Here is a 16,806-nt window from a genome sequence, read left to right on the forward strand (position 1 = left end):
GGATGTCTAAAGACGCCAGGGAGTTCCCTTGATGGAGTGCAGCGACTACTGAGCGAACTGATTCCATTCTGAACCTCTGTACTTTCACAAAGTAATTGAGGGCTTTTAGATCCAAGTTTGGACCTACCCCTTCTTTTTTGGGAACTACAAACAGGTTTGAGTAGAACACCTGGAAACGTTCCGATTCCGGAACAGGTACTATCACCCCACGACTCAGCAGGTCCCTTACCGCCCCCAAAAGGGCCTCCCGGTGAGCCGGGAGTACAGGTATGCTGGAGGGGAAGAATCTGTTTTGCGGGCAAGAGAAGAACTCTATCCTGCACCCGGAGGAAATCAGATTGCAGACCCATTGGCCGGACAGCCGAGAGGTCCACCGGGCTGCAAACTCCCGAAGACGACCCCCCACCCATGTTGCGGGTGGGGGCAAACCTTCATGCCGTAGCACTTTTGCTTGCAGGCTTGCAGTTCCAGGGATGCTTTGGTCCTTCAGAGGTCATCCTGTCGGGCAGGGGACGCTTGGTTGAAGCCCCGGGCGGACGAAAAAGGCGTTTGTGAGCGGCGAAAGAGGGCCCTTGCCTACGGCATGGCTCCTTAGCCTTCCTGGCCTGTGGGAGTAGAGTACTCTTACCACCTGTGGCATTTTTAATAATGTCATCCAAAGAGGCTCCAAAGAGCCGGTCGCCAAGGAAGGGAAGATCCGTCAGGGCTTTTTTGGATGCCTGGTTGGCAGACCAGCTTTTTAACCAAATCAGGCACCTCAGCACCACTGCTGACACTGAAGCCCTGGATAACAGAGAGAGGGTATCCAGGGCCGTGTCACAAAAGTACTTAAGGCATTGCACTAGTTGGTCTGCTAGTTCCACTCAGACAAGAGAAGGCTGTTGTTCTCCCTATTTGCTGTGCAACAGTTTTGTCCACTCAGTTAGTGTCTGCGACAAGTGCGGATGCCAGTACTGGTCGCATGGTTGACCCCACAACTGTAAACAAGGAACGAGCCACTGCCTCGGTCTTCCTGTCTGTGGGGTCCTTAAATGCAGGAGTCCCCTCTACCGGGATCGTGGTAACTTTGTTTAACCTGGATACTGGGGGGGTCCACGACCGGAGGAGCCAACCATTGTTTGAGAAGGCTCCCCTCACAGGGGTAACGCACCGCCATGTATTTGAGGACCGAAAAGGTCTGTTACGGTTGACCCCGTTCCTTGTAAATTAACTTATCAAAATAAGTCAGATACGGGAACACCTTAGATGAACGGGCTGGCTTACGGGACCCAAAAGGAACCGCTACATCAGCAGAGGGATCTGCTGGCTCCTGAATCTTTGCGCCCACACACCACCTCCATCTTGGCAACGAATGAATTGAGGACCTCAGACAAAGCGTCCAGATGCACTGCACAGTCTGCAGGCGAACCGGTTGCAATTTCCTGGATTTTGGGGGAAGAAACACCAGTTTCTGAAGCCATGCTGATCCTACCCTGTCTGCCACCTGATGGGGACTTAGGACAGTGATGGTCCCACCCTACTAACTGCTGCTGGCTGAGAGGCTCTTTGCCGCAGGACTCACCACCTTGACTGGTTCTGCGCTGTCTAGCTAGTAGTGCCTGTGTCCCTTGTCAGCTCCCAGGTGCATAGGAGATCACACTGCGCTGTCTAGAGCTGCTGCCTATGGTGCTGAACTGATCCACAACATGTTCAGGCTACCAAGAAAATGGCCACTGAGCATCCAGTATAAAGGATATAAACACAGGGAAAATGGCCGTCGAGCTACAGGAAAGCATGCTGCTCCTTAAGGCTGATCAAAAAACATGCTCAGGCTTCAAGAAAATGGCCGCCGAGTGTCCAGTATAAAGGACATAAACCCAGGGAAAATGGCCGCAGAGCTACAGGAAAGCATGCTGCTCTTTGCCCTCACCTAAGATGGCCGCCGAACACTGTATACCATGAGGGACAGTGGCAGAGAAATGGCGGTGAACAGCGCTGCAGCGATCGACAGGCACAGCCACCAGACACCCGCCAGGGAGAGAATCACACACATCAGGGCACAGCCAGCCAGCGTAGACCCCCCCCCAGATGACAGCCCCCCTGAAAAGCCTCTGCATCTGACACACACACCGCTCAGCAGCCTCATGTAGCATCCCCCACGGGGGGAGGGAAGATAGGGACAGGGAGAGAAGAGAGGGAGGTGAGGGACCCCCGAATCGACCTCCCAGGGAATGCCCACCGAGGCAAGGAGAGCTGTACTTACCAGTCCTCCAGAGCTGGGAGACATTCCATCACAGACCCACACGCCGATCAGTACGGGGTGGCTGATGGCCCGGCACACAGACATCAGTAGCCCGGTCATATGTGTGCCCCGGCGCATTAACGCTCACCGACCACCTCTGGATTTGAGGTACGTCGTGGCCATCCCAGCGCGTGGTTCTGGTCTGCACACGCTCGCTAGCCAGGTTGGGGAGACTACAAGGATAAGGGTATCCAGCCTGTCACCCAGCTGGCTGTTGATAGCGAATCACAGGATCTGTAGTCTTGTGCAAAAAGCAAAGCTTCTGCAGAAAAAAACACGGATCAATGGGCCCGCAGGGTTCCTAGGTCCTTCTCCTTCACTAGGCAAAATAAAACCGAAGCTGCATGGCAGGCTGAGGGGTTGTTACCTAAGGGAATGCCCCTTGGGCAGAACTAAAAGTTCTGAGTTTTTTTTATTACATGTTAACATGCTATGCCTAGTCCTTTCCTAAAGGTGGCATAACAACCCAATGGCTAAAGAGAGGAGCTGTGTCAGTCGGTGAATATAAGAGAAAATTATTTTAACAGATGTGCAAGAGAAAAAAAAATTAATTTAATTAATTTAATTATGTAAACAATTCTCTTTCCAGCCCCCTCTTTAACAATACATTACAGAGTACAACTTCAGTTTTGGAGTTTTCAGAAAAGGGCATGTAAAAACATAATGAAATATACTTTAACATCCAACCTAACTAGATAAATAGATAGATAGATAGATAGATAGATAGATATTTACCATCTTCACTGACACCCATGTCTTGGTGCATCTCCTGGTCACTTTCTTCAATGGTGACTTCCAGGGCTAATGTTTCACTGCAAGAAAAATTGCTAAAAATATTTTAGGAGTAATAAAAATCATATATCCTTTAACTCAGGCTGTAAAGCAAGCAAATTAACTATATGTGCACTATAATATAGAGATAGTGACTGGTCATGGTCACACGCTCTACTCACCAGTATTCTTCATCCTCCTCCACTGTCATACATTTCTCATACACGGGACCCTCCAGTTCTGCTTGCCCTGGGAATATCCTTTCTTGATAAATAATAATAGTCTTTACAACTTCATTGACGTGAGCCTGAACGGATACAGGATCCTCCCCCTCTGGGATAGAAACCAACGTAGGGCCAAAGCACACGGCCAGGTTATAGGGGTCCATCATGTTCTCATCACTGTATTGTGACAAACTTGAGAAAACAGAAATAGGGAAACAAAGATGTGGACCTGTCATTTAAGATCAACCAGTAAAGGATCAGTTCATCAAAAATTTGCTTTTAAAAGATAGTGTAAATTACCTCCTGCATTAAATGACTGGATCAAGTTCCCATTGCTATTATGTGAACACACCTCAATGTTGTGGCCAATACATGGAATTTTCAACGTATTTTACATAGCAAGGAACGCAGCAGAAGTGATACTACAGGGTGATATAAAGGGCCTTGAAAAAGTATCCATACCCCTTGAAATTTTCCACATTTTGTCATTTACAACCAAAAACGTAAAGTATTTTATTGGGATTTTATATGATAGACCAATACAAAATGGCATATAATTGTGAAGTGGAATGAAAATGATGAATGGTTTTCCAATTTTTTTACAAATACAATATCTGAAAAGTGTGGCGTGCATTTGTATTCAGCCCCCTTTACTCTGACACCCCTAACTAAACTAGTGGAACCAATTGCCTTCAGAAGTCACCTAAATCGAGTCCACCTGTGTGTAATTTAATCTGAATATAAATACAGCTGTTCTGCGAAGCCCTCATAGGTTTATTAGAGAACCTTAGTGAACAAACAGTATCATGTAGGCCAAGGAACACACCAGACAGGTCAGGGATAAAATTGTGGAGAAGTTTAAAGCAGGGTTAGGTTATAAAAAAAAAATCTCAAGCTTTGAACATCTCACGGAGCACTGTTCATTCAATTATCTGAAAATGGAAACAACTGTAAACCTACCAAGACATGGCCGTCCACCTAAACTGACAGGCTGAGCAAGGAGAGCATAAATCAATGAAGAAGCCAAGAGGCCCATGGTAACTCTGGAGGAGCTGCAGACATCCACAGCTCAGGTGGGAGAATCTGTCTACAGGACAACTTTTAGTCGTGCACTCCACAAATCTGGCCTTTATGGAAGAGTGGCAAGAAGAAAGCCATCAGAAGTTCGGTTTGTGAGAAGCCATGTGGGGGATACAGCAAACATGTGGAAGAAGGTGCTCTGGTCAGATGTCAAAACACTGTGTGTGGTGGAAAACCAACACTGCACATCACTGAACACACCATCCTCACCATGAAACATGGTGGTGGTGGCATCATGTTGTGGGGACACTTTTCTTTAGCAGGGACATGGAAGCTGGTCAGAGTTGATGGGAAGATGGATGGAGCCAAATACAGTTTAATCTTAGAAGAAAACCTGCTGGAGTCTACAGAAGACTTGAGACTGGGGTGGAGGTTCACCTTCCAGCAGGACAACGACCCCAAACATACAGCCAGGGCTACAATGCAATGGTTTTGATCAAAGCGGATTCACGTATTAGAATGGCTCAGTCAAAGTCCAGACCTAAATACAATTGAGAATCTGTGGCAAGACTTGAAAATCGCTAATAGAAAAACTCCATATCTACAATCATATACCCACAGTTGATCCAGAGGAATGTAAAAAAACAAAACAAAACAACAAAGCACGGTCCAATTGGCTGCCGTGGGGTAAACAATTCCTTCACGACCCCCCAGGAAGCAATTGAACATTCCCTGAATTAATTACCCCTGGTGTTATTATATTTTGTGCATTTAGGAATACCTCCAGCTCTTTTTTAAAACAAATCTATTGAACTGGCCAGAATCAGCTTTTGATGGAGTCTATTCCACATTTTCACAGCTCTTACTGTGATGAAGCCTTTCTGTATGTTGGGGTTAAATTTATTTTCCTCCAGACCTAAAGAGCACCCCCTTGTTGTCTGTAATGACCTGTAAGTGAATAACCCTACACCAAGTTCACTATATGGACCACTTACAGTATGTATTTAACAACCTAGAAAATGTGTCCAATCCATACAGTAATTTGCCTTTAGAACAGCATCGATTCTTCTAGGTAAATTTACACACAAAAGTTAAGCAAAAAAAATTCCTACAGCTTTAGTCACGTCTCTAGTAATGAAAGATGCCCCGGGCAGCTGGATCCTGGAAGAAATCTCATGTGCAGGTGATCAAAATCCTAAAAATGCAGCTCTGGACTTGCCAGGAACGTGCACTATGCTTCATTGTTGCCTACACACACTTATCCCTTGGGCCGCTCTCCAGGCCTCTGGTGATCAAACTTCCTTTTGTTACAGCCAGATGTTTCAAATTTTGACTCATCAGTTCATAGCATCTGCTGTTATTTTCCGCACACCAGTGTTTTGTGTTTACATGCGTTGTTTCCAGGTAAGAGGTATGGCTTTTTAGCCACAAGTTTTCTATAAAGACCAATTCTGACCAGGGGTGGCTCCAGAGTCTAGTATCAGGAGGGGCACTGCCAGAAAATCATTTTTTTGGGGGGCAATTTATCAGAACTGCAGGGATGCAGGGCGGGTGGTGAGAGATGATGTAATCTTTTTGCTTCCCGCCCGCCAGCTCCCTGATTGGTCAGCGGCCCGCTCACTGACTGAGCCGCCCGCTCTCTCAGATTCTCACCTGCCCGCTTACCAACCGAGCCACCCGCTCTCTCACCCACCTGCCCACCGACCAAGCCATCCACTCTCTCAGACTCTCACCCACTCACCGAACGAGCCGCCTGGCCCGCCCTCTCACCCGCAGAGCCAGCTGCCCGTGTTCTCACCCGCATTCTCGGAGGGGGCAATTTCCCCATTGCCCCCCCCCCCCGGATCTGTCCCTGCTTCTGACCAGACATCTCTGGACTGTAGATGGGTATAGTACTTTGCCACAGAAGTCTGAGCTGATGGTACCACTGGACATCTTATAATTCCAGTGGGAAGTCAACATGACGTGTCTTTCATCTGCTCCGCCCATGTTTTCTTGGCCGACCACTGCATTTTCAGTCCTCAATATTGCCCGTTTCTTTGTGCTTCTGCAAACGTGCTTGCACAGCACATCTTTAAACACTAGACTTCCTTTAAATGTCTGAGAGAATCTGTTGATGTAGCGAGACCACCCTGTGTCTTGTGCTGTGCTCAGTCTTGCCACATTTTTTTCTTTCTAACTGTCTTCAGGGACCGCAAATTGTTAGGACAGCATGGCTTTTCCTCACCCAGTCTCATTCCTTCTAAACAGGTAATTCTTATTTGGCAGAAACTTCCCTATGACATCATCACGTACAGGTTTACCGGAATTTGATGCTTTTATGCCGATACAGTAAATAAGCTGATGTGCACATGTTTACTCATGCGTGTAAGCGTGGTTTTGCGTAATAAATGGTGCTTAATGATATCTACACTATGAGAAGTGTTTATCTTTCTATCTTTGCATGATTATATCTGACTGCTTTACACCTGCCATATGTCTGAGGAGTAGTGCTGGTTAACAGCATCTGGATGTGCAAGGAGCGCTGACATTTTGGCTGATTAATTTGAGTGTTTACTGAACACTCTGAATAAGGGGGTTGGTGCACATGGTAAGCCCCCATCTTGCCTTTACAGCCTTTAATGTGGTGTTGGGACACTGGGGATTACAAAGGAGAGGGGAAGGGAGAAGATTGAGAAGCATCCACCTCCTTACAGACTAGCACATAATCTCACTGTGAACTAATCTATATAAAATCTCTCGACAATGGTAGGTAAAATGTGACCATTTACTTAATCCTGCCACCACTTAAAAATACCTTATTCCCATAAATAAACAACGCTACACTATAGGTGGGATAAATGGCCAAGCATGGCTTTTTATTAACACAACTTTATTAACATAAACAACTTTATTAAACCAGTTACAGTCCCAATGTACACCCACCTAAACTTTACCTTCCCTCTATATAATGTAAATATTTTGAGATCCTTGATGGTACCAATCTATCCTCTACCCTTTTTAAATGTGTGTCCGAGGCACCATCTAGCAGAGCTGCCACCCCAGCCGCTACTTATGCCAACTCGGAGCCTAAACCCAGCTGACCTCAGCCACCTCAGGGTCCTTAGAATACCCGGTCACTATCCAGCGACCCGTTCCCACTCGAGGACACCATACCGTAGATGGTTCCCCACCGCTTAACCAAAACACCAACTGCTACCACCGCCAAGGACCCCAAAATGCACTCCAAACCTCAACAACCAGCACAACCTTACTACACATAGTAAGGGCGGGAGGGTGGGATGCTCGTTCACAGCTACCTCCTTCTGTGGAGACCCCTCCCTTTTCCCCACTTTATATCACTAGAACAAGCCCCCCCTCTGCACCGAAACTTGACCAATGGCCAACACCCCTGACACACCTTTTAACCCCTTCCTGCTGGTTAGCCTTACCACCCTGTCATGTTCCCCCTCCACTGACTCTGTTCCTCCCCAGCTACGGGCTTTCTTTCTGGACATTTTTTTTTTCACTTGATTTTGTTGAATAACTTCACCTTAATTAATAGTGATTATCTTATTTCACTCACTTCTGATAATCAAAAATTTTTCTATATGCATTGACTGCATGTTGGTTTCTATTTAAAACAATTTTCACATATACACAATAGTGCAACACTTATTACTTACTGTTATTCATTAGAGAGGATATCCTCTTTTGTGTTTGCTGCTCGCATATTTTATTATTATTTTTTTTAACACATTTTGCACGGTTTCCACCATATGAAGAATTCTCTTCGATGAAACCTGCAGGTTATCTTGTTGATCATAAGCATCTGTTTAGTATAACTGCTTAGGTCTGGTTCACACCTATGCATTTGTGTGTTTTCAGTTTTGCAGAAAAACACTGCAGTCCATTTAACATGGTTTCCTATGAGTTGTGTTCACATCTGTGCATTTTATGTAAAGGGCCACAGACTTTTTTGTTTTTTGGTTCCATAGAATTCAATAGATCAAAAACATGTATTGAAGAATTCAAAATGCACTTGGAATATGCAAACTGCAACCTGCATAGATGTGAACCAGGCCTGAATCAAAGATCAATATGGTCAATATGTCTGCAAAATCCTTAATTGTATGTAAGCTTACCTGGGAGAATTAATGCGGTTTTAAAGACCAACATGCCAAATATTGGTTAGATTTTTCTGTTTATTTAGACTGGATTCACACCTATGCAGTTTTAGTGCGTTTTGCATTTTGCACTGCAGTCCATTTAACATGGTTTCCTATGGAACACGTTCTGTAGTGCAAATTGGAAATTGCAAAAAGCACAAAAAATGCATAGGTGTGAATCCAACCTTTCAAACTGCTTGTTTTTTTGTTTTTTTTAAAGCATCCTCATTTTACTTTTTTTTTCCACAAATGTTATAAAACACTACAAGAAATACAGGCAACCACATAATTTGGCATACAACACACATTGATGAAAAAAAAATGTGTATTCACCATAAAACCCAGTTTCTTGAGTCTATAAAGGGACAACAGAAGTCTTTACCTTTAGGCAATACTGCAGCCTGCAGGAATATTGGACTCTAGCAACCAACAAAACTGTATGCAAGCCCAGGGTTTAATCCCCTTTTACCAGCATGCCTTAGTTTTGTAGCAAAGCAGTACTGAAAGCATGATCATAAATACGGAAAAATGGGACTTTCTCAGAGAAAGATTTTACATAGAGTACAAAAATCCTATTTTTTTTTCTCAAGCACGAAGGGCCACAGACTTCTTTAATACATTTTTGATTGACTATGAGCACTTCAACTGATGGGTGGGCAACACATCAAATGATTATTAACAGTCCCAACATGAACAATAGAAATCTGGGGAATGCTTGCAACTCAAAAAGCCACCTGAAGGACCATATTCATCAGATGAGGTTAAAATGTTCACCTGGTTAAACTTACAGAATGTGGACAGAAAACCTTTTGGCAACCTTGCATATCTGGAAAACAGATTTGCTTGATGCTGAAAAGCTCAGGTAGCACTCATCGATAGTTTGACTGGAAAGGGTGCAACCGGATCTTTAAGACCAAAAGTCTGAGCCACCTCTACATGTTGGAATGAAAAGCAGGTGCATCTTTATGGAATGGCAAAAATGGAACCAGTCCTGAGAGAAGCTGTGATTGAGAGATTCTCACAGCCCCAACCCCATCCAGATAAAAGATGGAAATTTCCTTTTGGAGAACAGGAGACGGACAGAGGGATGGAAGAACAATGTCCAAGTTGATGTGAAAAGCAGAAACTACCTTAGGCACGAAGAAGGTCCTCGGCCTCAACACCACTTTGTGCCTATGCAAAACCTTCAGAAACTCCATAGAGGTAATGGCTATGGCTACAAAGTAATGTTGAGTTTCTAAAGCGCAGAGAGAACCATATTCAGACCCCATGGAGACACAGGGGAACGGACCCGGGGAAGTTCCAAGGGAGCCCCTCTGTACAAAAGTCTGAGAGGCCAGTGGTCCATGAGGGAGAAACCTAACACCTGATAATGCCAACAGCCAAGCACTGGTCCAGACCCATCTGCAGGACGAAGAGCATTCATCCCATGGAGAAACTTCCATGTGAAATATGCCTTCCATGTCTGATGATAGGCCTTGAAAAAAGTAGAATTACTCACTTTTTTGCATCATAGGAATCCCAGATTCTGGGGTGCCCCATCCCTCAGAACCAGAGCTTCAACAGCCATGCTAGTACTGTGAGTAATGGCAACTTGGTCTTAGGGACAGAAAATTATGACGCTCTATCAAAGCTCAAGGAGCATCTGCCAGGAGTCTTGGCATACCACATTTGCTTTGGCCAGTCTGGAGAAATAATGATCACCAAAATTCCCTCCATATAGATCCTGCGAAGCAGACAAAGATGAGGTTTTAGGGCAATAAAGGCATAGATCTTGGTGTACTTGATCCATAGAGCCACCAAAGACTTAAACACTACTTCCATTAGAAGATTCCCGTATTTGGAGACAAACCAGTCAAGGTTTGGGATCCATCTGGATCACTGTAAAATCTTGTGGAATGTTCTCTCAACAAGATGTTGTCTAAGTATCCCACAATGGGGATGTCAGAAGAGTGCAGCAAGGCTTGTACTACTGGGGCTAGCACCGTAGGGAATGCCCAAGGTGCAGACAAGAGGTAAAATGGCAGGTCAAAGAACTGGTTGCACAGAAGTCCCATAGCTAAGCAAAGAAATGACTAATGTGCTGAAAAGAGAAGACATAAGCTTAGCATCTTTGATATCAACAAAAGCCAGAAAGCCTCCCTAGTGAAGGGAGGCAATGACAGATTTTATAGATCCCATGTGGAAATTTTGGACTCAAAATGAAGAGGTCTGGAGCTTTGATACCCAATATGGATTGAATGCCCAAGTTGGGCTTGAGAATGGTGAGCAGATTGGGGTAAAACCCTTGGAACCATTCTGCCACAGGAATTGGGGCAATTACACCTTAATCCAGAAGACCAGATAGTGGAGATCTGGTAATCTGTATGATGGAACATGAAGGTTGGGGGTGAGAAAACGAGGAGGGGGCAGGGAGTAAAACTTCAGTTTGTAACCCTTCCTTCTGTAGACAGCAGTATACCCAAATGTTAAAGACTTTGTAATTATCAAGAGAGAATTTTGTTTTCTCATTGATACCCCTTAAAGTCCTGTAAGTGCCCACATAAATTCGAATGTGTCTGCATGTGCATCTGGACCATTTTGATTGACATGGAGTGCAGGTAACACGTCTCTACATTTTATATATAATATATAGGAGACTTTTAAAAGGTAAGCGTTTTTATAAAGGGTTTCTACTTTGGATGTGCAAAATATAAAAAGCCAGTTGATTTTCCCTGTTAGCTGATGGAATTATCTCTGCAATCGATAAAGTCATGATCACCATGTAACCACACTTAAGTGTAAGTGTTTTATTACACAGTAGTGATCTTTTTATCGTCTAATGATAAAGAATAGTCAATAATCCACTGAAGTATGGCAGGCCTTAATTGCATGCCAAGTGCCCTGGGGAGGGGGTAATATATGTGCATGTGTGTCTCTAATGCCTTTAAAAGTTACGTATGCTGCTTTCAAGCTACCAGTGAATTATGTTTTGTCATTGCATTAATAAATTCTGGTAAAACAATCAGTAAACCCATACGAAATATTATTTTTTTCCTTTTCCTAAATTATTTTTATATTCTCTTGCAAGGTGGCTTTGAACTTGTTGAAAAAGTTTGAGTGCTGCAAAAAGTAAATTCCCTAGCACAGCCCTATCATGTTGAACATCATAGCCCTCCCCCTCCCTTCATCTCCTTAAAAAAACCTTTTATGAAGCACCTGCACAAACAATGAGAAGATTTTAGTTGAAATGAATGGTGACAAGGTCTGCATGAGTTCTTGCTTTGAAGCCCCATTGTAGCTTCTTTTAGTAACCTTTAAAAAAAAAAGTGAGGGTATCCAAAGATAAAACAATAAACTAGAATTCTCAAACTTCAAAAGTCCATCATCTTAGGACTTTTGGAAATAACCGAGGACTCCCAGAGTAAGGAAGGGTTAGAAGGTAGGCACCCAGGTGGAATTGTCCTCAAAAGCTTTGCCAGTGTCCAATCACCTGAAGGTAGGGGGCTGTAACCTAAGGTCTATAAATACTCAGCCGGTGTCCTGAACTGGACGATAAGGTTTATTTCACCCCTTTCTTTCTATAATTGTTTAGAATGTCCTCCCAATATGCCCCTGTACAGCAGCACTCTGAGGACTATGTAGCACTAACCCCCAGAGAGGCCAGTGAGAATAGGCAAGTCACCCAATGAAGACTATGTAGCACTAACCTCCCAGCATCAGCAGCCCAAGGAGAAATGGAATCCTCCTAGCAGAGGAAAGAACACTCTGAGCAGGTCTTACAAAGATGTATCCCCTCCCCGGCCACCTTCTGGATGCCTCCTTCCAGGGATTGGCTGAGGCATGATTAATATTCGTTACTGGATATTTGACTCTCCCTGTCCTATATGCTGGAAACTTTTCCCAGAAGCAGGATGGAGAAATCAAACACTCAGCTTAGAAAGCCCTGGCCAGACAAAAACAACAGATTACTGCTCCACTGATTACAGTAAAGCCAACAACTAAAATAGCAAAACTAGAAGAGGGCACTATATCCAGGACTTCTATCTCCAGAGACCAGGCACCCCCCTGCCAAGTGACAACTACTGTGCTCCAACAAGCAATGCTTATGCTCCCTGAGAAGCCTGCTGGAGCCCAAATAAAAAAAAATGAAAGAAAGACATTCAAAACTTGGGGTTTAAGTTCTGTTCCCCATTCAGTGAAAACAAATCAGTACAGTATGAAGCTAGACCATTTAGGTACAGCGCAGCTGGACCTCTTAGGTAACATACCATCCTAATGCCATAAAAAAGCTTTTTCTTTATTTTTTCTTTCGCTTTGTGTATGTACTGCACTCCAAACTGCAATCCCTGAATTCAGCCATGGCACATAGAGAACTATTCATGTTCAAGCCCTTGCCACCTTTAGTGATTTACATTCCAGCCGCCCATATAAATGATGTCTGTTTTTTGCAGCCATTTTGCTTTGGTACATATTGCAATTTAAAGCTAAGCAGAGTTCATTAAATGGCTACAGTTGTGTTTACTCCTGGGTTACTTACTGGTTTAGAAAGGCAAAGAGGTATCGTAGTACAAGTGTGACAGTGATGGGCAGCTGTTGCACCAGTTTCTTTAGGTGAACTACTCTATCTTGTGTCTCCAGCTCTGCGGAGAAAGAAGGACAGTGAGATTACACATTACAGTTATAACAAGTCATACCTACATATATAAAGAATGTTGAAAATTTCATGTCCAAATCTATATTAATACAAGGACAATCCCCCCCCCCCATGCCAGGGTTCCCCCCCTCCCCATGTCAAAGACATATGGTCTGCATCTATCTACACTGTGTAGCATGGATGAAGGAATCTGTTAGATTTTGCGTGCTGAACAAAAAAAATTAAAAATAATAATCTAATGCCGCGTACACACAATCGGAATTATGGTCAGAAAAAGGTCTGATGGTTTTCCCGACGGAATTCCGCTCAAGCTGTCTTGCCTACACACGGTCACACCAAATTCTGACCGCCAAGAACGTAGTGATATACAACAGGTACGACGGGACTAGAAAAAGGAAGTTCAATAGCCAATAGCTTCAGTTTCGTAGTTGAATCTGAGCATGCGTGAGTTTTTGCATGTTGGAATTGCATACATGCGATCGGAATTTCCGATAGAAAGTTTCTCCGTCTGGAAAATTGAGAACATGCTCTCAAATTTTTGGTGGCGGGAATTCGGCCAGCTAAGTTCTGATGGAGCCTACACACGGTTACATTTTCCGATAAAAAGCTCTCATCTGTCTTTTGCTGGCCGAAATTTCAATTGTGTGTACGTGGCATAAGACTACACCAGTAAGGCCAGCCTAGTAATGTATAATGAAAAAATATGGCTGCTCTCATAAATATACTACAAACACACTTAAATACATTTAAAATTTAAAAAATTAAGCACTTGGAAACGCAGCTAGTGCGCTATGGAAAGAGTTCCAAGGTCCAGGTGTGCCAGTAGGAAAAGTTCATTCACTGATGAGACCAGACCAGGGTTTAGGGGCTCTGGTCTTTATCAGTGTGGACAGCCAGCTGTAAAGAGCAGAAGCCACTCTGAGGATATGGGAGAGGGAGAGGGGGAGAGGGGGAGAGGGGGAGAGGGGGAGAGGGGGAGAGGGAGAGAGGGAGAGAGAGAGAGAGAGGGAGAGAGGGAGAGAGGGGGAGAGGGGGAGAGGGGGAGAGGGAGAGAGAGAGAGAGAGAGAGAGAGAGAGAGAGAGAGAGAGAGAGAGAGAGGAGCGGCGCCACTCTGAGTGCAGCATGTCAGTTAAAATTAAATGTTTAATAAAAGTAAGTATCAACTCACAACTCCCATATCTATGCCTTATGAAGGAGCATGCATGCTCTGAATGTGAGCTCAACCACGCCTCCTCATCCATCACCGCTGATGTGCTTGGCGTGTGACCGTCTTCATAATCTTAGTTTTATTAAACATTCAATTTAATTGAAATACTGCACTCATAGTGACTCCTCTCCCCCCCTCTCTCTCTCACTTAAATACACTTACTGGCGCACTTAGCATTTATTTATATTAAACGGATTGCACTAGTATATGTTGTAAAAACCATAAAAAAAAAAAAAAAGAGCAAACTACCAAGTATGAAGTAGTTAATTGGAACATTTATCAGTTTGATGAATGAGAACAGATCTTGGACAGATTACTATGGATCACAGTATAGCATTGCTCATTGTATCATATAATTAAATGGCCAGTCCACCCAAAACTGGTATTTTGTTTTTTGGTGGGTTTAAATTAATCATTGCCTTCCAATAGCCCTCTTTGACTCCTGTGGTGATCTTCCTAATTAAGTTGCCAAGTTTTGGTACATGTCAGTGAGGGAGCCAGTTCAATGGCATTTATAAAGAATCTCTAATCTATATTAAAGACATTCTTTTTACTCATTCAAATACGATATAGGGATATGCACTCACGGAGACTGCACAGCAGATCATGAAACATATCATTAGGAAACAGTGGCTTTTCCAGGCCTCTGAAGTACAATTTGAGAACCCCGGCTACAGAATCCACATCGTTTCCAGTGTAGCTGGAGTCCAGCGGGTCCTCACCTGTCAGGAAAAAGGGGGACAAAATGTTAAAGGAGAACTCTAACCAGGACAAACTTCCCGTAAACTTGCATATTGTAAGGTTTTGTGTACTTAAAGCTTTACAAAGTTACAAATCAGGGGCTAGTAGGTTGGAGACATTTTGTTTACTGCAGGTTGAAGAACGATAAGCAACCCAGTACAAGGAAAAAAAGAGAAGTAATGGTGCACAACAGGAGACTAGATATAGGACCAATGGACACATAGAATGACAGCGGACGCAGGGATTAAATGCTGGACAAATGGAATGACCAATGGACTCAAGGAGCCTCATTAGGCAAAACAAATGCTGTTGGCACACAGGACATGACCACTGGACACATGGAGCACACACTGGACACATGGATAGACTTGCACAGTACACAGAAACAGACTCCACTGAAACAAGGACAGATCACCATATTGCAAACAGAAATAGACTACAACCAGACAGGACAGACCACACAGGAACCATCTAAGGACTAAGGAGTGAAATCAATACTAGACACAAAGAGCAACTACCACTGGGTACAGGGACAGAAGGAAGGACCTCCACTTAACACAGGCATCAACCACCAATGGAAATATTGACAGTTCAACATTGGAAACAGGGAGCAAGCACTACCTGACACAGAGCATCCACCACTGGACGCATGGAGCGAACACCACTGGACACATGAACAGACCACCATTGGACAAAGGGATTGACCACCTCAGGACACAGGGAGCAACCACTACAGGCTGCAAGGACTGACCACAGCTACATCCAGGGATGGATCACTACTAAAAATAATGAGATAAGGTATGCACTCCAAATAAAACAAAGTGGCAAGTAACAGCTTAGAGCAATGGGCCCTCATTGTGCTGGTGTGATTTGCACCATGTTGATAATATAATAAATTATAAAAATGTAAGTCATTAAAAAGTCAAAAGGAAAAATCAAAAACAGGAGCTACACAAAACATGGTCACAAAATTGACAACACTGACAAACACAAAAAAGCATGGTATTTATTAGGAAAAGTTCATAATGGAAGAGTTAAATGACCACCACTACCACAACAAACACAAAGTCACTGCCATTCCAATCACAAATTGCCCACCACCACAGCTATTGAAAGATCAGTATTATAGCAAGGAATTGACTACCAAGGTAGTTAGGAAATGACCACCACAGAAACACTACAATTAGAGAGTGATGACCAGATTAACTCCAATATAGGCAAGACATGGCACCATTTTAACACACTGACAATAGTCTGACAGCGATCAAGACTATAGATCAAGGAATTGATCATTACCATAACCAATCACTGGCTCCCCTAGACCCAGAGAGTGATCCCAACTGTACACACCTCTAGACCCAGAGAGTGATTAGCACTGTAGCCACCTCTAAACCCAGAGAGTGATTAGCATCATAGCCACTTCTAGACCCAGAGAGAGATTAGGACCGCCACCTCTAGACCCAGAGAGTGATCCCAACCACAGCCACCTCTAGACCCAGAGAGTGATTAACACCATAGCCACCTCTAGACCCAGAGAGTGACCCCAAATGTAGTCACCTATAGACTTAGTGAGTAATTCCAAACATAGCCACCTTTGGATCCAGAGAGACATCCTAACCATAGCTACCTCTGGACCCAGAGAGACAGCCCCACCATAGCCACCTCTGGACCCAGAGAGACATCCTAACCATAGCTACCTCTGGACCCAGAGAGACAGCCCCACCATAGCCACCTCTGGACCCAGAGAGACATCCCCACCATAGCCACCTCTGGACCC

The 16,806-nt window shown here is 44.1% G+C and overlaps 1 protein-coding gene across 4 annotated transcripts in view; it reads right to left on the reverse strand.

Annotated features, from left to right (window-relative positions):
• The window catches only part of ARHGAP4 (Rho GTPase activating protein 4), a 278,640-nt gene that overhangs the window by 35,955 nt on the left and 225,879 nt on the right, over positions 1-16,806 (reverse strand). For 3 of the 4 annotated variants that reach the window (XM_077479015.1, XM_077479014.1, XM_077479012.1), the window contains exons 15-18: positions 14,876-15,010; positions 12,964-13,066; positions 3,235-3,468; positions 3,017-3,108 (exon numbers count right to left, since the gene is read on the reverse strand). In XM_077479015.1, the coding sequence (XP_077335141.1) occupies positions 3,017-3,108; positions 3,235-3,468; positions 12,964-13,066; positions 14,876-15,010 (564 nt within the window). The remainder of the gene's footprint in view (positions 1-3,016; positions 3,109-3,234; positions 3,469-12,963; positions 13,067-14,875; positions 15,011-16,806) is intronic. The other variant, XM_077479013.1, reaches the window with a different exon arrangement.

The sequence above is a fragment of the Lithobates pipiens genome, unplaced genomic scaffold (assembly GCF_037356315.1).
Source record: "Lithobates pipiens isolate NorthernLeopardFrog02 unplaced genomic scaffold, aLitPip1_a1.2 Scaffold_1, whole genome shotgun sequence".
NCBI lineage: Eukaryota > Metazoa > Chordata > Amphibia > Anura > Ranidae > Lithobates > Lithobates pipiens.